The sequence below is a fragment of the Callorhinus ursinus genome, unplaced genomic scaffold, assembly GCF_003265705.2.
Source record: "Callorhinus ursinus isolate GAN/ISIS: 27379988/994484 unplaced genomic scaffold, GSC_fseal_2.0 scaffold1, whole genome shotgun sequence".
Classification (NCBI taxonomy): Eukaryota; Metazoa; Chordata; class Mammalia; order Carnivora; family Otariidae; genus Callorhinus; species Callorhinus ursinus.
Window position 1 is genome coordinate 48,279,349 of NW_027397063.1, and position 24,757 is coordinate 48,304,105.

General features: G+C 37.6%; 1 protein-coding gene across 1 annotated transcript in view; it reads right to left on the reverse strand.

Moving 5' to 3' along the window:
* The window catches only part of LOC112821481 (uncharacterized protein NECTIN3-AS1-like), a 58,146-nt gene extending 35,662 nt beyond the window's left edge, over window positions 1–22,484 (reverse strand). Inside the window, 1 exon segment of the mRNA XM_025868751.2 lies at window positions 22,389–22,484. Coding sequence (XP_025724536.2) covers window positions 22,389–22,476 — 88 coding nt within the window. The 5' untranslated portion in view covers window positions 22,477–22,484.
* Between the last annotated feature and the right edge of the window lie 2,273 nt (window positions 22,485–24,757).

Genomic DNA, 24,757 nt, shown 5'->3' on the forward strand with positions numbered 1-24,757 from the left:
TGCCTTCGGCTCAGGTCATGATCCCAGGGTCCTGGGATCGAGTCCCACATCGGGCTCCCCGCTCAGCGGGAAGCCTGCTTCTCCCTCTCCCACTCCCCCTGCTTGTGTTCCTGCTCTCCCTGTCTCTCTCTGTCAAATAAATAAATAAAATCTTAAAAAAAAAAAATATAGACTCTATGTCAAATGCAAAATTCAGTCTCAGAGACTTTATAAGGTGGCCAAAACTGAGGATATATTTTACCTCATTTGAAGTACACATTTGGGATGGTCTGATTTAAGACCTGGGTAATAGAGGGATGCTTGGGTAGCTCAGTCTGTTGAGCGTCTGACTCTTGATTTCAGCTCAGGTCTTGGTCTCAAGGTCATGAGTTCAAGCCCCATGTTGGGCTCCACGCTGAGCATGGTGCCTACTTAAAAAAAAAAAAAAAAACTTGGTTCACTTTGTGAACCCCGAATCATCTTCCAGAACAGGTGAAATGAGAAAATGTGCTAGTTTCCTAGGGGCTCCTATGACAAATTACCACAAAATGAGTAGCTTAAAACAACAGAAATGTATTCTCTCACAACTTGGAGACTAGAAGTCTGAAATCAGGGTGTTGGCAGGGCCACGCTCCCTCTGAAGGCCTTAGAGAGGAATCCTTCCTTGTCTCTTCTAGCTTTTGGTGGTTGCTGGCAATGCTTCTCACTCCTCAGCTTGTGGTAGCATAAATCTAACCTCTGCCTCAGTCTTCACATGCCTTGTCCTTGGTGTAACCTCTGTGTCTTCAAATCCCTCTCTCCTTATGGAGACACCAGTCATTGGATTTAGGACCCACTCTAATCCAGTATGATCTCATTTAACTTGATTGTATCTTCGAATACTGAATTCCCAAAAAGGTCATATTTCCAAATAAGGTAACAGAGGTTCGAACCTTAACGTATCTTGTAGAGGGACACGATTGAACAAATAACAGGAACCATTTAGCCGACATGGGTGGAGAACCACAATACGCCAGGCACTAAATACCAATCTGGAGAGATAAGCCCCAGGCTATAAAATGCTATGAACACAGAAAACAAAAAGAGCTGCAATTAGGACCCCAAAAAGGATAAAGAAAAAATTATTATTCAAATTAAAATACTTTTTGATAGTGAAAGTGGGTGCAATGCATAATTATGTCAGGACAACCGGCATAAACCAGCACTATCCTGAACAAAGTAAAATGCAAGTTTACCTTAGCCCTAAAGGGAAAAGTTGCAATATTAGACTCTTGAATTGAAAGTATTATTTTGCATTTGAATTGCTTCTCAAATGGGCAACTCCACATAAGGTGCTCTAGGGTGAGGCACAGCAAGGATTTATATTTTTAATGATGGATAATAATTTCTTTTGAGAGACACTGATTTATTGAAAGAAATTATTTATAAACATTGAGATGTTTTTGTTTATCAAGTAATCTGCAACTGCTCTGGCTGTGAATTTTTTTAAAAAAGGTACTTATAGAGACTTAGCGACATTTAACTCAATCTCATCTTCAGTATGCTGGTTAGCAGCTCCCAAAGAACAGTCCCTATGTTGTCTTTCCTCAGTATATTTGATCACATCTGGAAGGAATGTTACTGGTTATCTTCCCTGAATCTTGTTTTCTCATGCCACCAACATTAAACCCATCATCTAAATGTCCTTACGAATAGAGTGAGGGACTGTACAATATGTGCTTAGCTATTCAAAGTTCCTGAAATTCAAATGCAATAACAGAGTGAGAAATTTTAGTTTTGTTTTGATTTCTGTAGGAGAAGAATGTGGGGGGGGGGAATAAACCTCAACCAGCTGATAGTTTATCTTAAACAGTAGGTCAGCTCATAGAATGAAGGGATGACTGTTTAATTAGAAGCTTGAAACCCCAAAGTGGGTAAAGCACCGTGTTTGTCTTTTTAGAGCTTAGCCTTATCAACACCTTACATATCTGCTGGGTCCTAGCTAATAACAATCAATTACATAGTTTGGAGCCCCTTGATTACCTACCCATACTGTTAGGTACTAGGGCAGCTATGTAAAATGAGTATAAAGGGCAGCTATGTAAAAATAAAACATGTCCAACAGACATTTTTGCTGAATATTCAGAATACACCTACCCATATAACTAGAAATGTAATATCAAACTGGTGACCCCAACTAAGAGTAACTTAAAGCCAGATGCCAATCAATATGGACTGGAATGATGAAGTAACTCTCGGAATGAGTGTTCTAAGTACTGCTCCTTGAAGGTAGAAGGGAATCTGCCAAGAGAGAAAGAGAATGTGCAAGAGCACAGAGGAGAGAGGAAGGAGCTAACATTTATTGAGTAACTACTATGTGCCAGTCAGAGTGCTGGCCACCTTACTTACATGATCTAACGTCACCCTCACCACAAGCCTGGGCAGCAAGTGTAAGTGAGAGATGAACCATCCGAGTGACAGAGCTGGAAGGCAGCAGAGAGAATATCTGCGCAAAGATTCTCTGAATCCAGAACCTACTTTTGTGCCATGCTCCTCCATGGCACCTATTCCACAGAGTGAGGAGACTGGCCCAATAGCAGACCATGCGTAAGAGCTGGACAGGACCAGAATCTCCTGAGCAAGAGCAACTGCAGCTCTCCAAAGTACCTCCTCCAGAAACGGTCACCACACTGAGGTGGCTTCCTAATTTGGAGACGGATATGTCATCTTCATCTTTTCCTCTACAGACATTTGAAAGAATTACTCTAAGATTCTGGTTACAAGAAAATGTGCGTGTGGGGAGGGGAAGTGACTTTACACAGCTGTCTGTGGGAGTAATTTTAGCAGCTTGAATTTATATTAAAATAAGCTATAATGTAAGTGTAAATGTGATGAGTCAGTATTCTGCCATTTTGTACATTTCAGGGCCATTATTCTCTACTTGTTTGACATGATTCACCAGATTTTTTTTTCCTTTCACACAGAAAGAACCATACAAGAAGGGATGGGAAAAATAATCACTTGACTCCTTCTAGAAGTTGCTCAGCTTAGCTACACACTCAGGGGTCAACGTTTCAAAAGTTTTCAAATCATTATTGCACAGACAGCCTATGTAAGCATGACTAATTGCCAAAGGGCAGGAAAGTCTGCTGGATTAAGAAACGCCTTGGACTAATACAACTTTGAATGTATACTTTCTCATTAGTGGATAAGAATCTACGAGTTTCTTAGTTCACAATGATAAAAGGAGTTATTGATGCCATCTCTTTACCTCTACACACGGGATCTTGTTTCCACTGGTTAATTAGTTTGGGTAAGGCCATGTGAAATCCTAAGATAAAAAGCTGTATATATAGTACACATATGAGATGTTGGTGAATGTGTCATCAGAAGAATTATTTGAACTTTCTTAAACTGAAATATGGATTCTGCTTAAGGTGCTTCATACACTTTAAGGTGAGGATTTTAGCAAGGTGAATTTTATACTCATTAAACTCAAGTTTTTAGCCAAGTGAACTCAGTAGCTAAGCATATGTAAAGGTGTTGTTCTCCTCCCTTAGTTCAATCTGTGCAGTGCATTCACTCACGAACAGGTTAAGAGTAAAACAACTTTCCTTCCTCTGTAATTGACTAGAAAAAGAAAAATGGAGAGGTAAAAAAAGTTAAATGTTTTTACGAGGTTGTGGGACAGAGTAAAGTAAGAGCCCCCTCGATCTATATAATACAGGCGCATATGAAGAGTTTCATCGTGTATCAGACTGCCCGGCATTCAAGGTGCACCCTGAACACGACAGCCGCAGCTTGCAGTCTAGACGGGGAGGCATACGGGCATGTCGGCAATAAGGACAGAACGTGGTAAGTGATGATGAGACTGCTCTCAGACTTGGAATATCAAAGATTTCCTGGAGACAGCGGTATCTACACTGAGACAAACCATATGAGTAAGTTAGCCAGATGTAGATCTGGGGTGGACTGGCATGGGGGTCAGAGTGGGGAAAGGGTTTACTGGGGATGTTTCAGGCAAAGATAAACCTGTGTTCGAGGGACTAAGGTACACTGAAGACCATATTCGGGAAACTAAAAAAACTACAGTATGCTAATGGCACAGATCTCTGTAGATAGGGCCTGCTTCATACAAACAGACTGAATGACATAGTCATGAGCCTTTCCCTCAAAGAAGTTAAATCCGTTTGGGCAGATGAAACCAAATTGCGAATAAAGAAGGGCTAATTATGTAGCAAAGAAGTGTGCAAAGAAGATCAAATCACTGGGGGAAAGGGTACATCACCTCTCTGCCTCCTCTCTTCAGCACCCCCTGTGCACCACAAAAGTTTTGTGAAAATGAAGAGCAGGATATCCATAATGACTCAAGCTCCTTGGAAGAGGTTTAACATTTGCTGAGTACAAGTATGCTCTCTGGATCTCTTGCAAGAGGAAGAGGTCAATCAAGAGTGTACAACAAAATACGAGTGTCAGTGTTTGACTGAGGACAGGAGTATGTGGTAGAGAAGCCACATGGCAAACCCATCAGGTAACTTAGGAGAGGGCAGGAACTGGTCAAGAATCTGGTGAGTTAAACATGTGGCCCTTTGATCTGAGTGGGAGTTCAGTAAGTGGACCAGAGAATTGCAACAGGAGGTATATACAGTAGAGAGAATAATTTTACTATGCTCTAGGGAAATCCCAAGACCTAATTACAAAACTATCGGGGTAAAAGGGGGTCCCAATCCTTTTAAACGTCAAATCTCTCCTAACACTGTATAAGTTGTAGTTGGAAACTCCAGCTGCTTCCATCACCAGGAGATAGCAAAATAGGACTGGGGCAGCCACATTAATTTGAATGCACTATTCGATGCACTGTTCATTCACAAAGCTTATATATCACCCACAAATGGGGCATTTTCCATAAGAGGATTGATTATCAGACACTTGAGTTAATCTAGAGGTCAGAGACTTTGTGATCTTCTGTGTACCCCCCTTTGTTGGTGTGGACTTTACTGTTCTTTTTCTGGTAGTGAGGACCACATCACTGAAAGCTAAATCTGGGAAGGTCCACCAGCAAGAGGATGGCTAGGGTTTGTTGTGCAGTTATGGGCAATGTATGGGATAGATGGGCACATGCGCTGATGAGCATGTGTGAATAAGTATCTCAGAAGTAAGAAACAAGGGGGTGCCTGGGTGGCTCAGATGGTTAAGCATCTGCCTTCGGCTCAGGTCATGATCCCAGGTCCTGGGATCGAGGCCCACATCAGGCTCCCTGCTCGGCGGGGAGCCTGCTTCTCTTCCTCCCTCTGCTTCTCCCCCTGCTCATGCTCTCTCTCTCTGTATCTCTGTGTCTCGAATGAATAAATTTTTTAAAAAAATTAAAAAAAAGAAGAAACAAGAACAAAGATAAGGAAGGAAAAAAAGTGAAGGCGATAGAATGAGCCAGATAAAGACGTAAATGAGGAGAACAAACATGCAAGAAAAAAAATGAAAGACAGGGCAACAAAAGTATAATAAGGCTTGAGAGTAAGGAAATAATTAAATGGAGCAAGGAGATGATCGCTTATCTAAGTTTTTACACATATGCCATTTTTTCTGCAACAAATTTATAAGTAGTTTTTAAAAAACTGACTGGAAAAATCACTTCAAATTCATGAAACAGTTCCCTGTGTGAGAGGAGCAGGGAGGGGAATGGGACTAGGTGAAGAAAAGGAAGCCAATGTTACCTATGCTTTAAGTCCAGAGCATCATGTGAAAATGGTTCCAGTTTTAAATTCCAGGTGGGTTCATCGGTGTTTGTTATATTATTCTCCACAGTTTTATGATGTCTGTTTAACTCTTCAAAGTAGAAAAAGAAAGAGAGATGAAAAGGGTTTTGATGACAAAGTACAAAGCATCAAGGTACATGGTCTACCAGCTAATTACCAGCCAAAGGAGGCAGGCAAGTATTTAATGTCTCAGCCTTCTGGGAGTGACTGGAGGGCAGTTTCCCACCCAGGATAAAGAGAATTATCTTCTGTGTTCCTTCCTGTCTGGGTATGCTTTTCCTAACACCACCTCCAAGAACCCCGCTGGCTGCTGGGGATCACTCTCAGTAGCTCAGCTTTGTTTACTTTCTGAGGTTACTGATTACCTGATGTGTTTCTGTCAGCTGAAATTTACAGACACATTACCATGTTTGTCAGGCACTGGGAGCTACAAGACAAGAATTTCCTGAGGAGAAAAGTACACTGGGTACTGTTTTTATTCCCTTCTGACCAAGGTGGTGTGTCCTAGCTCTATTAATGCCATTAGTGTGACCTGTTAAAAATCCCTCACGAAAATTCTTGTCCATCGGGTACCTGCATTTCTAAATGGTAAACTGTTTTATAAGCCAAGATATTATAGTATAATAGATACTTGGGGCGTTTGTGGGGCTTTTTTTTTTTTTTTTTCCAGTATAATAGATACTTGTAACACAAACTCTTACTAACAGGTTTTGTTTACCAAGCAAGAGAAGCTTTTCATATCTCAGGACAGGGAGTGGAGTTAAAGCTTCCAGCCAACAGGTTACATGGGTTCTGAATAATTGCAGAGCTGGGAAAAGAGAAACTGAGGAGATTTGAAAGACAAATGAATACAAGAAAGTACATTAAAAAGATTGTTTATTTTATTGCGTAGGGGCAATAGTAGCCTGAAGGAGGAGAAAGGTTAATCAGTTCCCTGAGGTCACATATGATGAGCTTAGTAGCGTATAGAATCAATGGATAACCTACATCTCAAGGGGAAAACCAATGACACGTAGAGTGGCTTTTAGATGTACTTCAGCCACAAAGGGAGCCTTAACTACAAAATCCCACAGTCTAAGAAAGTTTCACTGCAGGTTAGAGGGAAAATGGGATTCTGTGATTTAAGAAGTACCTAATATTTTTTGTCTATTTATCTAATAGAAGTCATGTAAATACCCACTATCAGCCTACTAGCCCCATCTTACCAGAAATGAAACTAGACAAAAAAGTGGCTGAGGGTCACAAAGCAATGCAGATTATAAATTATCACTTCTAGGCCTGTTGCTTAGCTACCAAACCAGCCTGTCTTCTTACCCCTACACTGCCGGCAAGCATCATCTGCTGTTATTTAAATACACTTGAGCAAATGCTGAAGTTAGAGACCAAGAAATTATTATATGGATACAATTAAGTGAAAGAAAACCTCCTGAGTGTTTAAGATAAAATCTACTGCCTGGGCAAAAGGGTGAAAGTACTGAAAGGGTAAATTGTGGCGTTGGAGGATTTCTGGTCCACAGTGGAAATTTCTCTAGTAGAACTGGAAGCAAAGGAACAATTGATCATTCACCTGAAAGCAACTGCCAGACAGCACAGTCTCTTTGGTGGTTTTGTGCTAAAGAAGAGCCTGGTTTGTTTCCTGTCTGATAGGAATTGACAGTTAAGCTGCCAATCTTCGAACCTTGTTATAAATACATGCTCTATACATGACCTTGTGCATACATCCATGTGGAATACACACACACATAAAGATCACTCCCAAAGATATTTACATAGGTGTAAATTTAAGGAAATATTGGTACCTTGTTTGACATGGTCAGCCAAGTATTACATAACCATGTTATAGCTCCCCTCATTACCAAATGAGGCTGAAAAAAAGAGAGAAAAAAGAAAAAAAAAAGAAGCACAATGAAATTGCAAGAACTGGAGCTCTGGCAGATGCTTCTCTTGTGTGAGTTCTTTTTTCTAAACAGTATGAAATGCAGATGCAAATGAAAAGTGAATGTTTAAATGTGTTTTGTATAAATGTGAGGAGTAAACATGTCGAGTGGCTGAATTAGTTGCATGTGTTGAGAGAGAAGTGTGATACCATCTGAAGAGCTAAAATTGGAGGTGAGCAATGACAATGACTGAGAAACAAATTGTCTAGGTGTTAGTTTCAATAAAAAAGATGAGAAACAGAGCAGAGAAGCTAAAGAGAAGGTAGGGGAGCATTCTGATCAAATTATGTTTGATCAGGGTTTGAGAAGTGTATGGGGAGAGGAAAGTGGGCTCAGTGCATGATTAAAGGAAGGGAAGAGAGGGACGATCATGCCAATATATTTTAATAAGCAACCAAAATATGTCATTTAAAGTAATTTTCAATGGTGCTATTAATACAAGGTTAAAAGGACAGATGCAAGCAATGTATTCAATAAGGAAGAAGCATGTTATTTGGTAACTAAGAGAAGACTCCACGTTTATATCATGACACCTTAGCTATCCAACTGATGTCCCAGGAAGGTCTTCCAAATAAGTGAATATCTAGAATAATGAAAATGTAACCCCTTAAATCCCATTACAAAACAATGTAATCATTTTGCTGAAAGTCTGGCTGAGATGTAGAATTCTCCTCCCTGCTTATATCAGAGAATAGGATTTACCGTTATCTTGGTAACACAGAGTCCTTATCATAAGCATCATGCTGATGTTCTGAACATCTCAAGACCACTGAGGACTTCAGACTTTAAACTGAACTCACTGAATTCCTCCCACCTACTAGTCTATTCTAATTGCCAGTTTTTAGCATCTCTTCCCTATGTGGTAAATCCAATGGTATGGGAGGCAGCCTCTATACTAAATGAGCTCAGACTACTGCTCCAATTACTGAATCAGTTTCTTCCTTTGTCCCTGGGCTGGTTTCCTAGACATTCTTTGCTCACTCTCTGTCTGTAACCTAACATGAAGTAAAGATTGATGGGGGGAGATTAATTTTAGTCATTTTATGGCATATTGACTCACAAAGGGAAAATGTGGTTCTACTCTACTAAGTAGCAATATGTATGAGATTCATGCATGGGCTGTGTTCTTATTTAAAGATACTTTCTGCTAAATATTAAATAGTGAAAATGATATTCTACCTGATAGATAAAGCAATGGGGTACCTTGGTATTATCACTTTACCTTCTTTCAACTCTGATTTTCCCTTTACACTTGCCCTTGCTCAGACTGACTACTCTCAGCCTTGGTCATTTTCCAGTTTTTTACATTGCTACTTCACTGCTGGAGCAAAAGCCCCAAAGAAGCCCTGCTTGTTGTGCAGTCCAAGGTAAGATGTACACAGAAAAATAGCACTTTTATCAAACATGTTACACTTTAGACACAAAATCTCCCACAACTACTTCTTGTCCATTTTTCCTTCTTTCAGAGAGGAGAGACAGGAGAGGTTAGATGAAATGAGGTAAAGCATTTCCTCCCTTGAGAATCTGCTTGCTCGATAACTTAAGCTCTCACTACTACACCTAATACTCCCTTCGGTTTAAATGTCTTAGGTACAAGATACAGCCACACTGAGTGTGGCTGTATCCCCAAGCTTAACACAGATGACCTGGATGCCTCAAGGGGAGTTTTTCACACTTCCCTCTGAAATTAGTTAAGCGTAGATAAATGACCCCTCTTATTTCAGAAGGAGAGAGAATTCTGGGTTTGTCGTTTGGCTTTGTTTCTGTCTCCTTATTTAAAAGGGATGTATCCTGCACTCAGCAATCAGAAAAATTTCTTCCTTGCTTAGGAGTGTCTGGACATAATGACAAAGAACCAGAGACAAAGAGTTAGATGAAAAGTCTTCATGCATTAATAACTAGACATGAGAAAGATCCTCTGACTAAAAGAACAACATGGATCTCAAGAAGGAGGCAGCATGAGTGAGTATAGAAAAGGCTAGATAACCAAAAAGCCAGAATGAGTTACCAACCTAGACTCAAGCTAGAGAGGTACTACTCATTCCTGAAGCAGTAGAAACAGCTGCTGTTCAAAGGACAAACTGTCTTTATACGATGTGTTTGTTTCCCATATGACTGATAAGACGGTGCCTCTAACTTTCTGGGGTTACTCTTCTTGTAGTTTATATTTTAAATAGCTCAAGCCTCCATCCTTCATAATCTTGTTAGGATTTTACACATGTCACAAGAATCATGGGAATTACTAGAGTCAGATGTTCTGTCACCTCTTCTGCTTCATAAAAAAAACAACCTAAAATTGAATATTACACATCTGTGTTTTTAAAGTCCTTCAACCAATCTCTACTCTTCCTTCCCCACCACCATGGAAATTTCTCACTGGAAAATCTTTCCTCTCTGAGCCCCCATTCCCAACACATTGCTGCATCACCCATCATAATCGTAACTGCACACTGGAAACCTGAGAAGCATACAGCATACCAATGTTCAGTCCCCACCCTACACCAAATGGACTGTAATCACTGTGAGTGAGGCCAGAATATCATATTTTAACAGCTCCCAGGTGATTCTAATGCACATCTTGAGTTGAAAACTTTTCTAGCCCAGTGCTTCTTGAGCTTTAATGTGCATAGAAACCACGGGGGGAGCTTGTTAAAATACAGACATTGATTCAGTAGACTTGAGGTGGGGCCCAAGATTCTGCATTTCTAATAAGCACCCAGGACTGCACTTTGAGAAGCAAGATTCTAGAAGCATGTTTTCCAAATTTGCTGTACACTGGAATCACCTGGGAGCTTTAAAAACTGATGCCTGGGTGCTAGTCCCGGACATCAGAATTTCTAAAGTTTCTCAGGTGCTCCCAAATCTCTGGTTTAGACCATGAATACAGGAAGAGTGAATCTGTCATATCTCTCATCTCTTCCATTTCCAAACAAAAGGTCATCTCTCCAATAGGAATCTGGCTGCTCCCCTTATATACAAAAGCTTCTGCAGTTGGCTCTTATTTTAAATAGCATTTTCCATCCTAGTTAAAGGATACTGTATGTGTGTCTAGGACAGCTATTTAGTAAATCAGTATTAATTATTGTCAACTAACATTTCTATTTCCAAAGACCCAATGCAGTAATACCTTTAAGTATTATTTTTAGCAGATATTTCTAAACTCAGGTGGACTTTTTCACCCATCAGTTCTCAATAATAAGATCAATAGAAGATCATTCTAGAATCGGTATCCTGATATGGGTTCTTTCTAAAATTGGTACTTAAACAAGGATGACAAGGTCTTACCTTGGGGGTAGTCAGTGAATTATTCACTGCATAAGGGTCCCATTTGGAAGTCAAGATAATTACTGGCGAATTTATATGGAGAGTCTGTGGTTGACTACAGCATTGACTTTATATGCAAATACTCCTGGTTTAAATTCTCTCTTCAGGGGCACCTGGGCTGAGTCGGTTGGGCATCCAATTCTTGGTTTCAGCTCAGGTATAATCTTGGGGTCATGAGATCCAGCCCTGCATCAGGTTCCATGCTCGGCAAGGAGTCTGCTTGAGGTTCTCTCTCTCCTTCTGCCCCTGCCCCTCCCCGACTCATGCTCACTTGCTTGCTCGCTCTCTCAAAATAAACAAACAAAATCTTTTAAAAAATAAATAAATAAATTCTCTCTTCAAAGTATTACTTGTGTGACCTTGTGCAAATTTATTAATTTCTGGGCTTATTTTCCCCATATATAAAAATTAGAATAATTACACACACATTATATTACACACAAACACACACATGATAGATAGATGATAGATAGATAGATAGATAGATAGATAGATAGATAGATGATAGATAGATAGAGAGATGATAGCTGAATTTAAGAGAAATATATACATTAAATTGTTGCCTGCCCCTAATCCTGTGCTCAAGAAAAACTGGCATCCTTCCTTTGCATATTATACCCCACCAGTTTGCAGTTATAGTGGGCTAGTAAGATTTTTCAAAATGTCTGTAATTTCAGAGCTTGACTTTATGTCTAATTCGAAGGCACACTACAAAGAGCAGTATACCAGATATTGTAGAGAAGTGTGAGGGGAGTAGATATGTTCTTTGTATTTGAAAAGCGTATCACTTAGTGTCAGGCAGGATAAATATAAATATGTAAGTATATAAAAACACATACTAAAACACACAGCTAGTTTCAGCTGTGCAAAGAATCAGACATGAGGGCTATACTGTTGCCGAGAGACCAGACCCTGGGGCCATCCATCTGTGAAAGCTGTATAAAAATGATGAGTTTGTATAGAATTTTTAAGGCATAGAGGGAGAGCCTTGGTGTGACAGAAAAGGGTGAGAGAGCAGGTAGAACAAAGAAGACTACTATTTAAGCAGTGTCATTGGCAGTGTTCCGTGGCAATACAATCCCATCAAGAAAACTTTACAGATCAGGATTTAGGGACCTGCATTTTAAAATGATTGAATATAAAATGAATATGATTTTTAACACTTAAGTTTCAAAGGTACTATGGGATTCTCCTTTCTCTTCTCTGACAATTCTGTAGTATTATATACAAAAGAGACATAGTTTAAGAGATTTAAAGAGTATCCTATTACCTTGAAGATTAGCCTGATTTGCAATTGCCTTGCTGTTATGTGTTCTTTCTGTAGAAACTGGAGACCTTTGAATAGTTTGCACTTCAGAGTACTTTTAAGTCTTTTCCTAAAGTGAAATGTGTTTGTCGTGTGTATTTGGCAGGAAGGACAGGAAAAGAGATAAAGCTTTTATTGTACTTGACACTCTGACGATTTGAATTTCATTCACCTATAATGAGATGGCTAAATTTACAATAAATAACAGCTGTACCATCATCTGATCAACAGGGCTCCATGCTTGTATAACCAGATGACATAAATGTACGTGCCAAAAAGTTAGCAGTCTTACTACATGTTAACAATGTTGAATTGATCAAATATCCTTTAAGATTATAGGCAAATGGAGGCTGTGATATGAGATCGCTGGGCTGGCCAGAAGGTCTTCCAGCATTGCTCAGCACTATTCTGAGCTCAGCTGTCTTTTTAGCAGTTTTCTTCTTCCTTTTTAAAAATCATCTATCAAAGGCACTTGAAAACAAGAATTATTGCAAATCCAACTCTTTTACTACATTGTTGCTACTCTAAAAAGGCTCAGAATCATTCTTTCAACTTCTTACATGTAGATGTGTCTCCTCTACTGGAAAAGGCATAAGACTTTTCAGTTTGGGAGCACCTCAAAAGCCAAGTGCTATGAATAGAACAACTGGATAGGTTGGCTATCCTGCCTGAGTCCTTATGGCTTCACTGTCTGCTTTAATTCTATACTCAAGGTGTGGTGGTTCAATATTTAAGCTCCATGTAATCTCACACTGAGTACATAACAATAAAACGCTGGAAAATCTCTAATACTTGAACCCATCATTAGTTGAGGTTGCAGGGGAGGAACAAACTAACCTGAAACCTAAGGAAATGCCCTCCAAAGACAGAAAGCAAGAACTTGCTGACCTGGGGTAGATGCTTCTGGACACATGTAATAAGAATTATACTAAAATATTTAAAGAATAGCTACAGGCTGAATATGGGCTAGCCAGAGAACATAGAACCCCCGGGGGCTGCAAACATAAGGGGACTTGCACCCACTTGCAAGCCCAGTCTCTACAGACCTTCCCAAATGCTTACAAAAACCCCGGTGAGAGTACTAAGAAAGCCTTCCTTGAGATGCAGTTCTGGGAAGGGAACAGTCCCCTGGAAAAGCACAAAACCCGATCTGGATCCCTCTCTCCTATCTCTCCTAGAATCAAAGGGCTTAAAACTATTGAAAAAGGGAGGGAGGGAAACCTGTTTCCCTTGTTTTAGGGCACTGCTGAAAATCCATTCTAGCTAAAGGATTGGAATAGGAAAAAGCTCTCTATCCTTAGGGGAGGGGCAGAAACACATGCTGATCCCAGACCAGTAAAGGTCTTCTCCAGCTGGGTGAGAGACATCATGAGATAACCCATCAGGAGATGACCCATGAGACTCCTAGGACCCAGGACACAATGCCTATTTAAATCTTAATCAGAACAACAGAAAATACTCACCACCACCATATGTGCACACACACACACACACACACACACACACACCCTGTTACCATGATGCAACTAAAGTTGAGTAACGAGAAACAGCAGGATACTTTTGGGAAAGGAACAAGATCATGTAGGGAGGCCCACTCTGAAGGTAAGGTCTAAAACAGAGGGTGGAGAAGCCATCAGGAAATCTTTCTAGAAAACCAGTCCCCACCCTGAACAGAAGATAATGCTAAAGGATTTGAAGTTGGTGTTCTACAGAAGGTAACCATAGCAACAATAAAATGCAAACAGAGCTCAACTCCTAACTAACTGACCTAACTTCTTTCTATACTAAAGGCCTGTCAGGAAAAAAAAAAAAGTTGTTACATCATCTTTAGGCACAAAAATTATTTATCTCAGTTTTTTCTATCCATTTTTTTTAAGATTTTATTTATTTATTTGAGAGAGAGAGTGAGCAGGAGCAGGGGGAGAGGCAGAGGGAGAGGGAGAAGCAGACTCCCCACTGAGCAGAGCCAGAAGCAGGGCTTGATCCCAGGACCCTGAGATCATGACCTGAGTCAAAGGCAGACACTTAACCTAACTGACAGAACTACCCAGGCACCCCACAGTTTTTGCTATACTTCACAATTTGTCCATATGCCAAGAAAAACTTAAAAGACATAAAAAAGCAAACAAAAAACAATACCTTGTCAAAAGCAAAGCAATAAACATACCCAATCTCAGATATGGTATAGATGTTGGAAATAACACACTAGGAATTAAAAAATAACTATGATTAATATATAAAAAGCTCTAGTAGAAAAGGTAGACAACATGCAAATTCAGATAGTAATTTCAGTGGAGAAATTGAACCCATAGCAAAAAAAAATCAAATGAAAATGCCAGAAGTTAACATAGATGAAGATGGCTTCAGTGGGCTCAACAAAAGACCTGACCCATCAGAAAACAGAACAAGTGAAATTTAAGGTAAGTCAAAAGAAATTAACAAAATAAAACAAAAAGAAAAATGGGTGAAAAAAAATGAACAGTGCATCCAAGAGAAATGGCACGATAACAAACAATCCATATGTGTAATCAAAATTCCAGAAGACAGAGAGAACATGGCAGGGAAAAAAATGTAAAGAAATAATGGTTGAGAATCTTCCCAAATTGATGACAGACATCAAACCAGAGATCCAAGAAGTTCAGAGATCACAAAGGAGAATAAATATAAAAACACAAAAGAAAATAGCTGGACATATGTTAAAATTGCTGAAAACTAAAGACAAAAAGAGAAAATGTTAAACACAGCCAGAGGTGATAAAATATATATATATGTAAAATTTTCTTGCACCATCATTTACAATATTAAAAATTAGAAGTAATTTAATTATGTATTGATATACTAACTCATACAACAAACAACTATCCATTCAGTGAGCACTGTGTACCCAAACTGCTCTAGACACTGAACAATGGGAAATAAGACAATCAAGTTTCCTATTCCCATAGAAGTAGTAGGGGAGACAAACAATAAAAAAGTAAACAATAATTATACAATATAATTTCCAATAACAATACGAAAATTTATTAATTTGCCAAGTAAGTTTTGGTACCTTTATACAATGGCAGGCTATATAGCCATTAAAATCAAATTGTAGGAAAAAAAATTGATGTGGGAAAATATTTCCAATATATTGCAATCTGTAATACACACTATGAGACATATATATAAAATGAATGGTACCATGTTTATCACAGAAAAAAAACTGCAGTGTCAGAAAAATCATGCAAGACTATACTCTAAAATGTTAATAACTTTTTTCTATTGTAATTTTTTTCTTTGAACTCTTTGTTTTCCAAGTTTTCTGAACTGTACATATACTATACTTTTGTAATCAGAAATTAACATGTTCTTAAAAATGAGTGTAGTCCATGAAAGAAAGTAAAAAAAAAATGAAACAATGGAAGGGAACATTTTTGAGCTAGTGGTTCTTTGTACTTCTTTGTTTATATTTTAGGAAATTTCATAAAATGTACAGGTCTAGGAGAAAGTAAATGCAAAAGGAGATGGTAAAAATAACAATGCAAGAGAAAGTGGTTGTTAAACACTGTCCAAAAAAAGATGGCAGTATTGGGATCTTAGACACAAGAAGTAGACCAGCCTTGAAGAGGAAGAGGGACACACTTTCTTTTGAAACAGGAAAAATTAAAAGATAAATAAAACTGCAAAGACAGTTTAGATGATGCACAAAAGCACAAAGATAGCTTAAAAGAAAACAAAGTTGGGAAATTTCATAATATATATATATAATATATATATATATACCATTTCCTTAATTAAGAGGTAATCAATTATGTCTGCTCACAATTCAACCATCAGGGATGAGTATACAAGCTTGGCAGAGCAAAAAAAAAGATTTCAAGGTCAAATGAGATAAATGTGCAAGGGAGTCAACTTGGATGAATAAGGGACAATTGAATAACTATGAGACACAACTATATTCAGAGACAACCAGTAATAGTGAGACCAACCAACATGGTCATGTTGGTTGGTCTCCAGACTCACTTTGCGGTATGGAAACAGGAGCAAAATTGAAATTAAAAATAAATGGTTCTCCCCATTAGTGCTTGCAAAAGATTTTAAATTCCATAGGTGAGTTATACCATAGGAAAGAAAGTAATGTCTTGAATTGAGTATTTCACATTTTGGGAAAGCACAGAAATGGACTGTTTGCTGGGCAGGAGTCTTTTATTCATTGTTTAATACATCTTGTATTTTAAAAAAGGAAAAAAACAACAACCTTTTCTCACGTTTGTGGATGAGGCTTATTAAAGTGTTAAAATTACGGTGGTCACATATCTGAGACATTTCTGAATTCACATGGGTTGACTAACTCTAGATGATATCAGTAGAGCCAGTGTTTTGCATTTCACCATCACATCTTCATCTTTTAAAGTCTAAACTTTTCCTTATCTATGGTTACAAAAAACAAGGTAGAAAAATATGTTCCCTTCGCATTACCTCAAAAGACTTGTGATTAGCATAAAAGCAACTATATCGAATGGCAATGTGCTACTTTGATTCTTCTGGCTTCTACAATGCTATATTCAATCATGATCATGATTGACATCACACCCTTTTTCAGACCATGTTATATTTTTCTGTTTGGAATCTTCCACTTCTTCCTTACGTCTTGCAAGTTCAAAATTGTTAGCCTGGTATCATCTCTCTGATCCAAAGTTACTTTGTTCTTTGGCCACTAAAAAAAAAAAAAAAAAAAAAAAAAGCCAAGACTGTGTTTTGCTCACCATGGCATAAAACTTGACACGTGGAAAAAGTTTAATTTTTTTGTAAACAACAATTTTCAATGTTCAAGAAAAGTGTATGCAAGTTGGTCTTCTCTCGTCTGTGTCTATGGCTTACCTATGTTTAGCTAGCTGTTAAGTCTTTGCTTGGACTTCTTTCCAGCTCTGTGCAAAAGTGGTGGTTAAAAAGAACAGCCAATATACGCAAACAATGAATCATGGAACACTACATCAAAAACTAATGATGTAATGGATGGGGATTAACATAACATAATTAAAAAAAAAAAAAAGAACAGCCAAGAGAAGTACTTCTAGAATGGGAGAGTAAGTGCCTCTGAAAATCTACTCCTCCATAAAAGTGCCTCTGAAAAAATGGGAACATGGGAAAAAATTGTAAATATCAACTTTTTTGTAACTATGTAAAGTAACCAAAGGCTTTCAACAATCTGAGGAGTGTTCCTTCAAGAAAAGTGACTAAATCTCAAAAACAGTAAACTCTGTGGCATTTGAATTTGTGTTATTCCTATTTTTCTCTCCCAGCTGCATGATAGGTCTTTACACCAGTGAGTAGCCTTAAAACCTATGAAAACTAGCAGCCTAGCAGCCACTGGAGGGAACAAAATGGGTTTGGAGCTAGGTACAAAAGTTCAATTATAAAATAAGTCATGGGAATGAAATATACAGCATGGTGATTATAGGGAATAATACTGTTTCACAGATTTTAAAGTTGCTAAGAGAGTTAATCTTAAAATTTCTCATCACAAGAAAAAAAATGTGCAACCTTGTATGGAGACAGATGGTTATTGGCTTATTGTGATCATGTCACACTGTATACAAATATCTAATTATTGTGTTGTATACCTGGAACTAATATGACATCTTATGTCAATTATACTTCAATTTTAACAAAAAGCTTTAAAAAAGCCCACACCTAGATAAATAACTTCAGTGATAAATTCTACCCAACAATTGAAGAAAAATTAATGCCAATTCTTACAAATCTTTCAAAAAAATATGAGAAGACATTTTCCAACAAAAGAACTTGTTTTATAATGTCAAAACTAGATTAAGATGTCACAGTTAAATAAAGCTACAGACCAGTATTGTTAATGAATACAGATGCAAAAATCTTCAACAAAATACTAGCAAATGAATCCAGCAATATAAAAAAAAAAAAAAATCACACACCATGGCCAAGTAGGATTTACTCCAGGAATGCAAAGTTGGTTTAACATCCAAAAATCAGTACAGTGCATGAGATTAATTAATAAAATGAAGGACAAAACCACGTGATTATCTCAATAAAAAGAGAAAAAATAACTGATAAAACCCAACCACTTTCCTAATAAAAAACTCTTAACAAACTAAGAATACATGAAACTTCTTGAACCTTTTGAAGGACATCTACAGAAAACCCATAACTAACATCATACTTAATAGTGAAGAGCTGAATGCTGTCCCCCTAAAATAAGAAACAATACAAAGATACCTGCTCTCACAACTTATATTCAAAATTGAAAGTTTTATCCAGGACAAACAGACAAGTAAAACAAATAAAGGACTCTCAGATTTGGATAGAAGCAGCAAAACCATCTTTGTTTTGCAAATCATATGGTCCTATATATAGAATATCATAAAGAATCCACAAAAAATTATAACTAATGAAGATGAGCAAAATTGGAGAATACAAGATCAATATTAAAAAATCACTTGGAATTCTACACACTAGCAATGAACAATTTAAAAACAAAATTGAGAAAACAAGTCCATTGACAATAACATCACACACAAAAATAACAATTAATACATATAACAAGAGAAATTAAATACATGTACTCTGAAAACTATAAAGTACTACTGAAAGAAATTAAAGAAAATCTACATAAATGGAAAAACAGCTCATTTTCATGGATTGAAAGATAATTATTAGTAAGATAGCAATACTTCCTTAATCGATCTACAGATTCAATGTAATCACTAATCAAATCCCAACTGGCTTTTTTTGTAAAAATTAACAAGTTGATCTTATATTTTATCTAGAAATTCAAGGGACCTGGAACAGCCAAAACAATCCTGGGAGAAAAACAAAGTTGGAGGTCCCATATTCCAGAACTTACTACTAAGCTCTAGTGATCAAGACTTTGTCATATTGGCTTAAAGACAGACATAAAAACAAGACAAAACCATATATTTATGATCAGTTGATTTTAGAAAAGGGTGCTAAGACAATGTAATGGAGGGAAAGAACAGTTTTTTCAACAAATGGTACAAGGACAGCTGGTTATCCACACAAAGGAAATTAATTTGGATCCTTGCCTCACACCATATACAAAAATTAACTCAAAATTGAGCATAGATGTAAATATAAGATCTAAAACTGTAAAACTCTTAGAAAATGGGACTAAAACTTTCTGATCTTGGGTAAGGAAGAGTTTCTTAAATACTGACAACAAAAACACAAACCACAAAGGAAAAATAAATAAATTGGGCTTCATCAAAATTAAAAACTCTTACATTTCAATTAACAGCATCAAAAAAGTGATAACATCACCCATAGAATTAAAGAAAATATTTGTAGATCATATATCTAATAAGAAATTTGTATTTAAAATATAAAAAGAAATCTTAACAACTCAATAATGAAAATACAAACAACTCAACAGAAAAATAGGCAAAGGATCTGACTAGATAATGTCTTGAAAATATATATATGTAGCCAATAAACACATGAGAAGATGCCCAATATTATCATTAGCCATCACGGAAAGTAAAATCCAACCTGCAACAATACCACTTCATATATACTCAGATGACTAAAATTAAAAAAAAAAAAAAAGACAATGACAAATGTTATCAAGAATACGGAGAAATTGAAACGCTCATACATTGCTGGTACAATGATAAAATGGTACAGCCACTTTAGAAAACTGTTCCTGAAAAGTTCCTCAGAACTGTTAAGGATATAGTTGCTGTAGGACCCACCAATTCCACTCCAAGGTATATATGCAAGAAAAATCGTAACATATGTTCATGCAATGACTTGTACACAAATATCCACAAACAGCATTATTCAAAATCATCAAAAAGTAGAAACAATTCAAGTGTTTATCAGGTGATAAATGGACAAACAAAATGTGGTACAGTACATTCACATTGGATGTACATCCATACAATGGAATATTATTCAGCCATTAAAAGGACTGATAAGTACTGCCACATGAATAAATCTTGAAAAGATTATGCCATGTTAAGGAAGCCACACAGAAAAGACCACATATTGTATTATTCCATGTATATGAAATGTCCAGATTAGCCAATCCATAGAGACAGAAAGTAGACTAGTAAATGTCAGGAACTGGAAAAGGAAGCAGTGTGTAGTGACTGACAACACAGGGTTTCTTTTAGCGCAATAAAGGTATTCTGCAAATAGATATATGGTTGCACAACTCTGTGAGTATACTAAAACTCACCAAACTGCACACTTTTAAAAGGATAAATTTTATAATATGGAAATTATGTATCAATTAAATCATTTAAAGGAAAAGAAAAAGAACATCCAAGTATTTCAGATAGGTAAGAGTCAAGGGAAGAGGTTGGCAGCTTGGGTGATGGGAGCATGACAAATTTGGCTGAATGTTTATCTTTTCAGAACCTCACTATTTAAAACATGGAAATGGTACAGAATGACAGGAGAGAAAACTATAAGCGTAGGCTGAGGGTACTTAAAGGATCTGAACATTGTTGTGTATGTGTTATAGAGCCCAGGAAAGAATTCTAACGAGCAGGTGACCTGATTTCACAAATATCATCATGACGATAATCAATAATAAAACAGAGCGCCAAGCACACTTACAGCATCTTGGGAAGCAATATAAAGGAATTAAAATACATGTCCTCTGGTTTTGCAATTCTTCAATAGCAACAGAGAAAAAAGTGCAACCATAGTGAAAATCTAAAAAAAACGTTTTCTTTTCAATGCAATAAATCATAGAGAGGAGAGATCATTAGGAATTGGAATGAACAAACTATTTTAACAGCCACACAGAACACATGAACTCAAACTAGGCCTCAAAGGGGGAATGGAATTTAGATAAACTGAGCAGAGGAATTACCAGAGGTCAAAGTATTAGAAGGTCAAGTGCCTATGCCAAACCACAACAAATTTGGATAGAGTCATGCACAAAGTCAATTTCTTACCCCCAACCCTACCCCATTCAAAACTACAAGGTCATCAGAGTAATATTACTAAAACCGCCTTACCTTGGCTTTGATGTCTCCATTATAAAGTTCACTTACCTGATTAGGAATCATGGCATACCCAGGTGTATTCTAATTTTCATCTTTCAGCTCCCCACCCCCAGCAAACCTTGCTCCTAGTCCAGCCCCTACCCCAACCAATCCTGTTTCCAGGAATACTCTGTAACCTCAACACTCCATATTCAACTTTCCTATTTATTTTTTTTCCCCAACACACTCATTGCCTTCTAACATACTACATATTTGACCTATTTATGGTTCATTATCTGCATTGTCCATGAGAAAGTAATTTCCTTTGGCAATTATACCTCAATAAAGCAGAAAAAGGAAAAAAGGAAAAAAGAAATAAGGAAAGAAAGACTCCAAAAGGGTAGGGGTTTTTGCTTGTTTTGTTGATTACTCTATCCCTAGCATTAAAACATTGCTTGGCACATAGAAAATACTCAATAATTTTATGTTACAAAGCACATTTGTTATATAAGTCAATTCCTAATGTGAGTTGAACTCATTCTCCTGGGATACAATAGGAAAGTATACATCATTTTTGTCAACCTTTCACTTTACTGAATCTCATATTCCTCACTTTCATATTTTCTCAGGAGGGAAACAAAATGTTATTCTATATTTTAATTGATAACTTTTATATTTTCAATGTGGGTAACTTGCAAATCAAGGAAATTTAACTTAATCTCTTCATTTTCTCATTATGTAACTGACTTTTTACACCAAGAATGCAAAGAAGAATTTGATACAAGGTTATTAAATTTAGAATTAGCATACATGGTATTTATACACTGCCACGAAGCTGACCACACAAAATCCTACAGAACTGAGAACACCGAAGGAATGATAGCCAGATACCTGAGAGAGTTAATGGTGAATTAGATTCAACCTGATAAATAACAGCTAAGGACAAGATGGCTGGCTAATGGAGGTACCAAAACATCACTTTTACTACTACCGAAAGCTTGCGTGAAGGTATGGGGCAACAGTGGGCTTCCTAATTGTGAACTGCAGGATTGGGCAGACTGACGCCGCACAGTGACTGGCAGCACTGGATAACCAGCCAGACTTCCCCATTCAAGAGCCTTCCCAGTGAAAGAAACTCTACCTGGAACAGCACAGAGGAGCAAGCCTCGATCTACACAGCCTCTGAAGAAAGCACTCTCAAGATGAGAGAAAGAAGCAGAACCAGGCATGCCCAGTTCCTCACCTCCCTCAGATCCACCAATAAAATGAAGTCCTTCCTCCTTGCCGGGGGAGGAGCCAATGAGGAGGGCAGGTAGAGAATAACGGAAGTGTTAGGAGAAAAGACTTCCCCTGGGGAATTAGAGGAATGAGATAGAAAGATTCCTCCTAACAGGCAGGGATCCTCAGCCTTGCCTCTGGTAACGTCAGTGCTGCCCTTACAGAGAAGATTTGGAAGAAGGTCTCCGGTACCCTAAAGGATGGGTGGGAAAATGAGAGCACCCTCTCTCTCTTCACTCTGAAATGTTGCCTAGAGTGGAAACTGGTGGCTTCCATAAGTACCTGATACTGTGAGCTCAAAGATCAGTCCAGAGGGCACCATCTTCTTCCAAATATTCTTTAAAAACAAACAAAAAAACAAATTTCATTTCCCCTAAAGTTAACAATTCCTTTTTTTTTTTTTAGCGATTTTAAGTTTTCTTTATTATCCATTGCTGAGTTTTCTTACAGCTTCCAACAGCTCTTGTTTCACTTTTCCACGTACTTGGACCTCTTTTTCAAGATATTTCTTAGTTCTTTGCTTTTCCTGAAGTCACCCTGACCACTCTTAACCTGCTCTCTGGGCTCACAGCACCCCTCTCATCCTGGCACTTGGGTTGGCCATCATCTGGGGAACTGTTTTCAATTCTCTCTAGTGTTAGATCTCCTGTTTCCAGAGTCCATGTTTTCCTCTTTTTCCTGAATTAACTCATCTTAGAGTCACTACCTAAAAATTAGAAAATGGGAAGGAAATGTTTTTTAGACCTTACTTGTTGGAAAGTGAAATTGTATTTTTCTCTCAAGTTCTTTATAATTTGTTTGTGGATAGAGTATGAGGGTTAAAAATCATTTTCATCAGTTTTTAAGGTATTTCTCCTTCAGATGGCTGTTGAAAGATCTGATGTTATTCTTAGTCCTGATAATTTGTATGTTACCTGTTTGTTTTCTTTTGTGGAGAACTGAAGAATTTTCTCATTATTCTCATGGTCTGAATTTCATGAGACAGTACCTTGGTTTGGGTCTATCTTACTTGTTACTTTCTTCCTTTTTCTTTTAATTATACTAGTCTCTTGAATGGCACTTTCTTCCCTCCCCCCTCAGGTTTTTGGGTTTTTAGTTGTTTTTTTTTTTTTTTTTTTTTGGTTTTGGTTTGTTTTTTAGAGAGAGAGAGAGAGAGAGAGAGAGAGCACGAGTGGGGGAGGGGCGGAGAGAGAGAGAGAATCCCAGGCAGGCTCCATGCTCAGCACCGAGCACCACTTCAAGAGGCAGATGCTCAACCGACTGAGCCACCCAGGCACCTTTCAAATGTCACTTTCAATCTGGAGATTCATAGTCTTCATTAATGGAAATTGTCTTGCATTATTTTGTTATGAATTTTTCTTCCCATTTTCTCTATACTATCCTTCTAGATCATCTTTTGTTAAACAAAAGATAAACATTAAAACTAGTGGATCGATCCTTCATTTTTCTTGTCTTTTCCTTTCTTTTAGCCTTTTATTATATTTTCTGAGATTTTTCCTTGATTTTATCTTCCAATCAGTATAGTGATTTTTTTCTTATTTCAGATACCATGTTTTTATTTTCTAAGATTTCATTCTTAATGTCCAATCATTTAATTATTTTAGCATCTAGTTCTTATTTTATGATAATAGCATCATTTTATCTCTCTGAGGGTGTTTTGAGAGTCTTTGTCTGATTTCTGGGTTGCTTCTATTTTTGTCAGGTTCTTTTTCTCTGTTTGTTTTGCTCTCTTTCATGTTGGAAGAATTCCCCAACTGGCAGGTGATCCTTGATGGCTCATTCATATGTGAAGGTGATATACTTTAAGGATTATTGGAAACTCCACGAGAGGACAAAACTTGTTGAGAGCGTGCACTTACTTCACTGTGGGGTTTGGGTGGCTAGCTAGCTTTTTTACTAGGTCATACAAAAATGTCAATATGTATAGTTATTTTCTCTGTGGCTCTTCAATTTCCTCACAGAAAGATCCTAACAATTCTTGCCTCAGGGAGGAGGTGACCACTGGCTTTCTGGGATTTGAGCAGGAGAGGGGGGCAGGGTATGTTCTCATCATTCATGATACACACTTTCACTTAATCTATTCTGCTTTGAGTTAGCCAGTTTACCCACATCTATCTTTATGCCTGACAACCACAAACCTAGAGTTCTTGTGGTTAAATTTCTTCTGAAACCAAATTTTTCATTTCTTCTGGAGGTGGCAGAAGGGTGGGCACATGCTGCATGGGGTCGGGG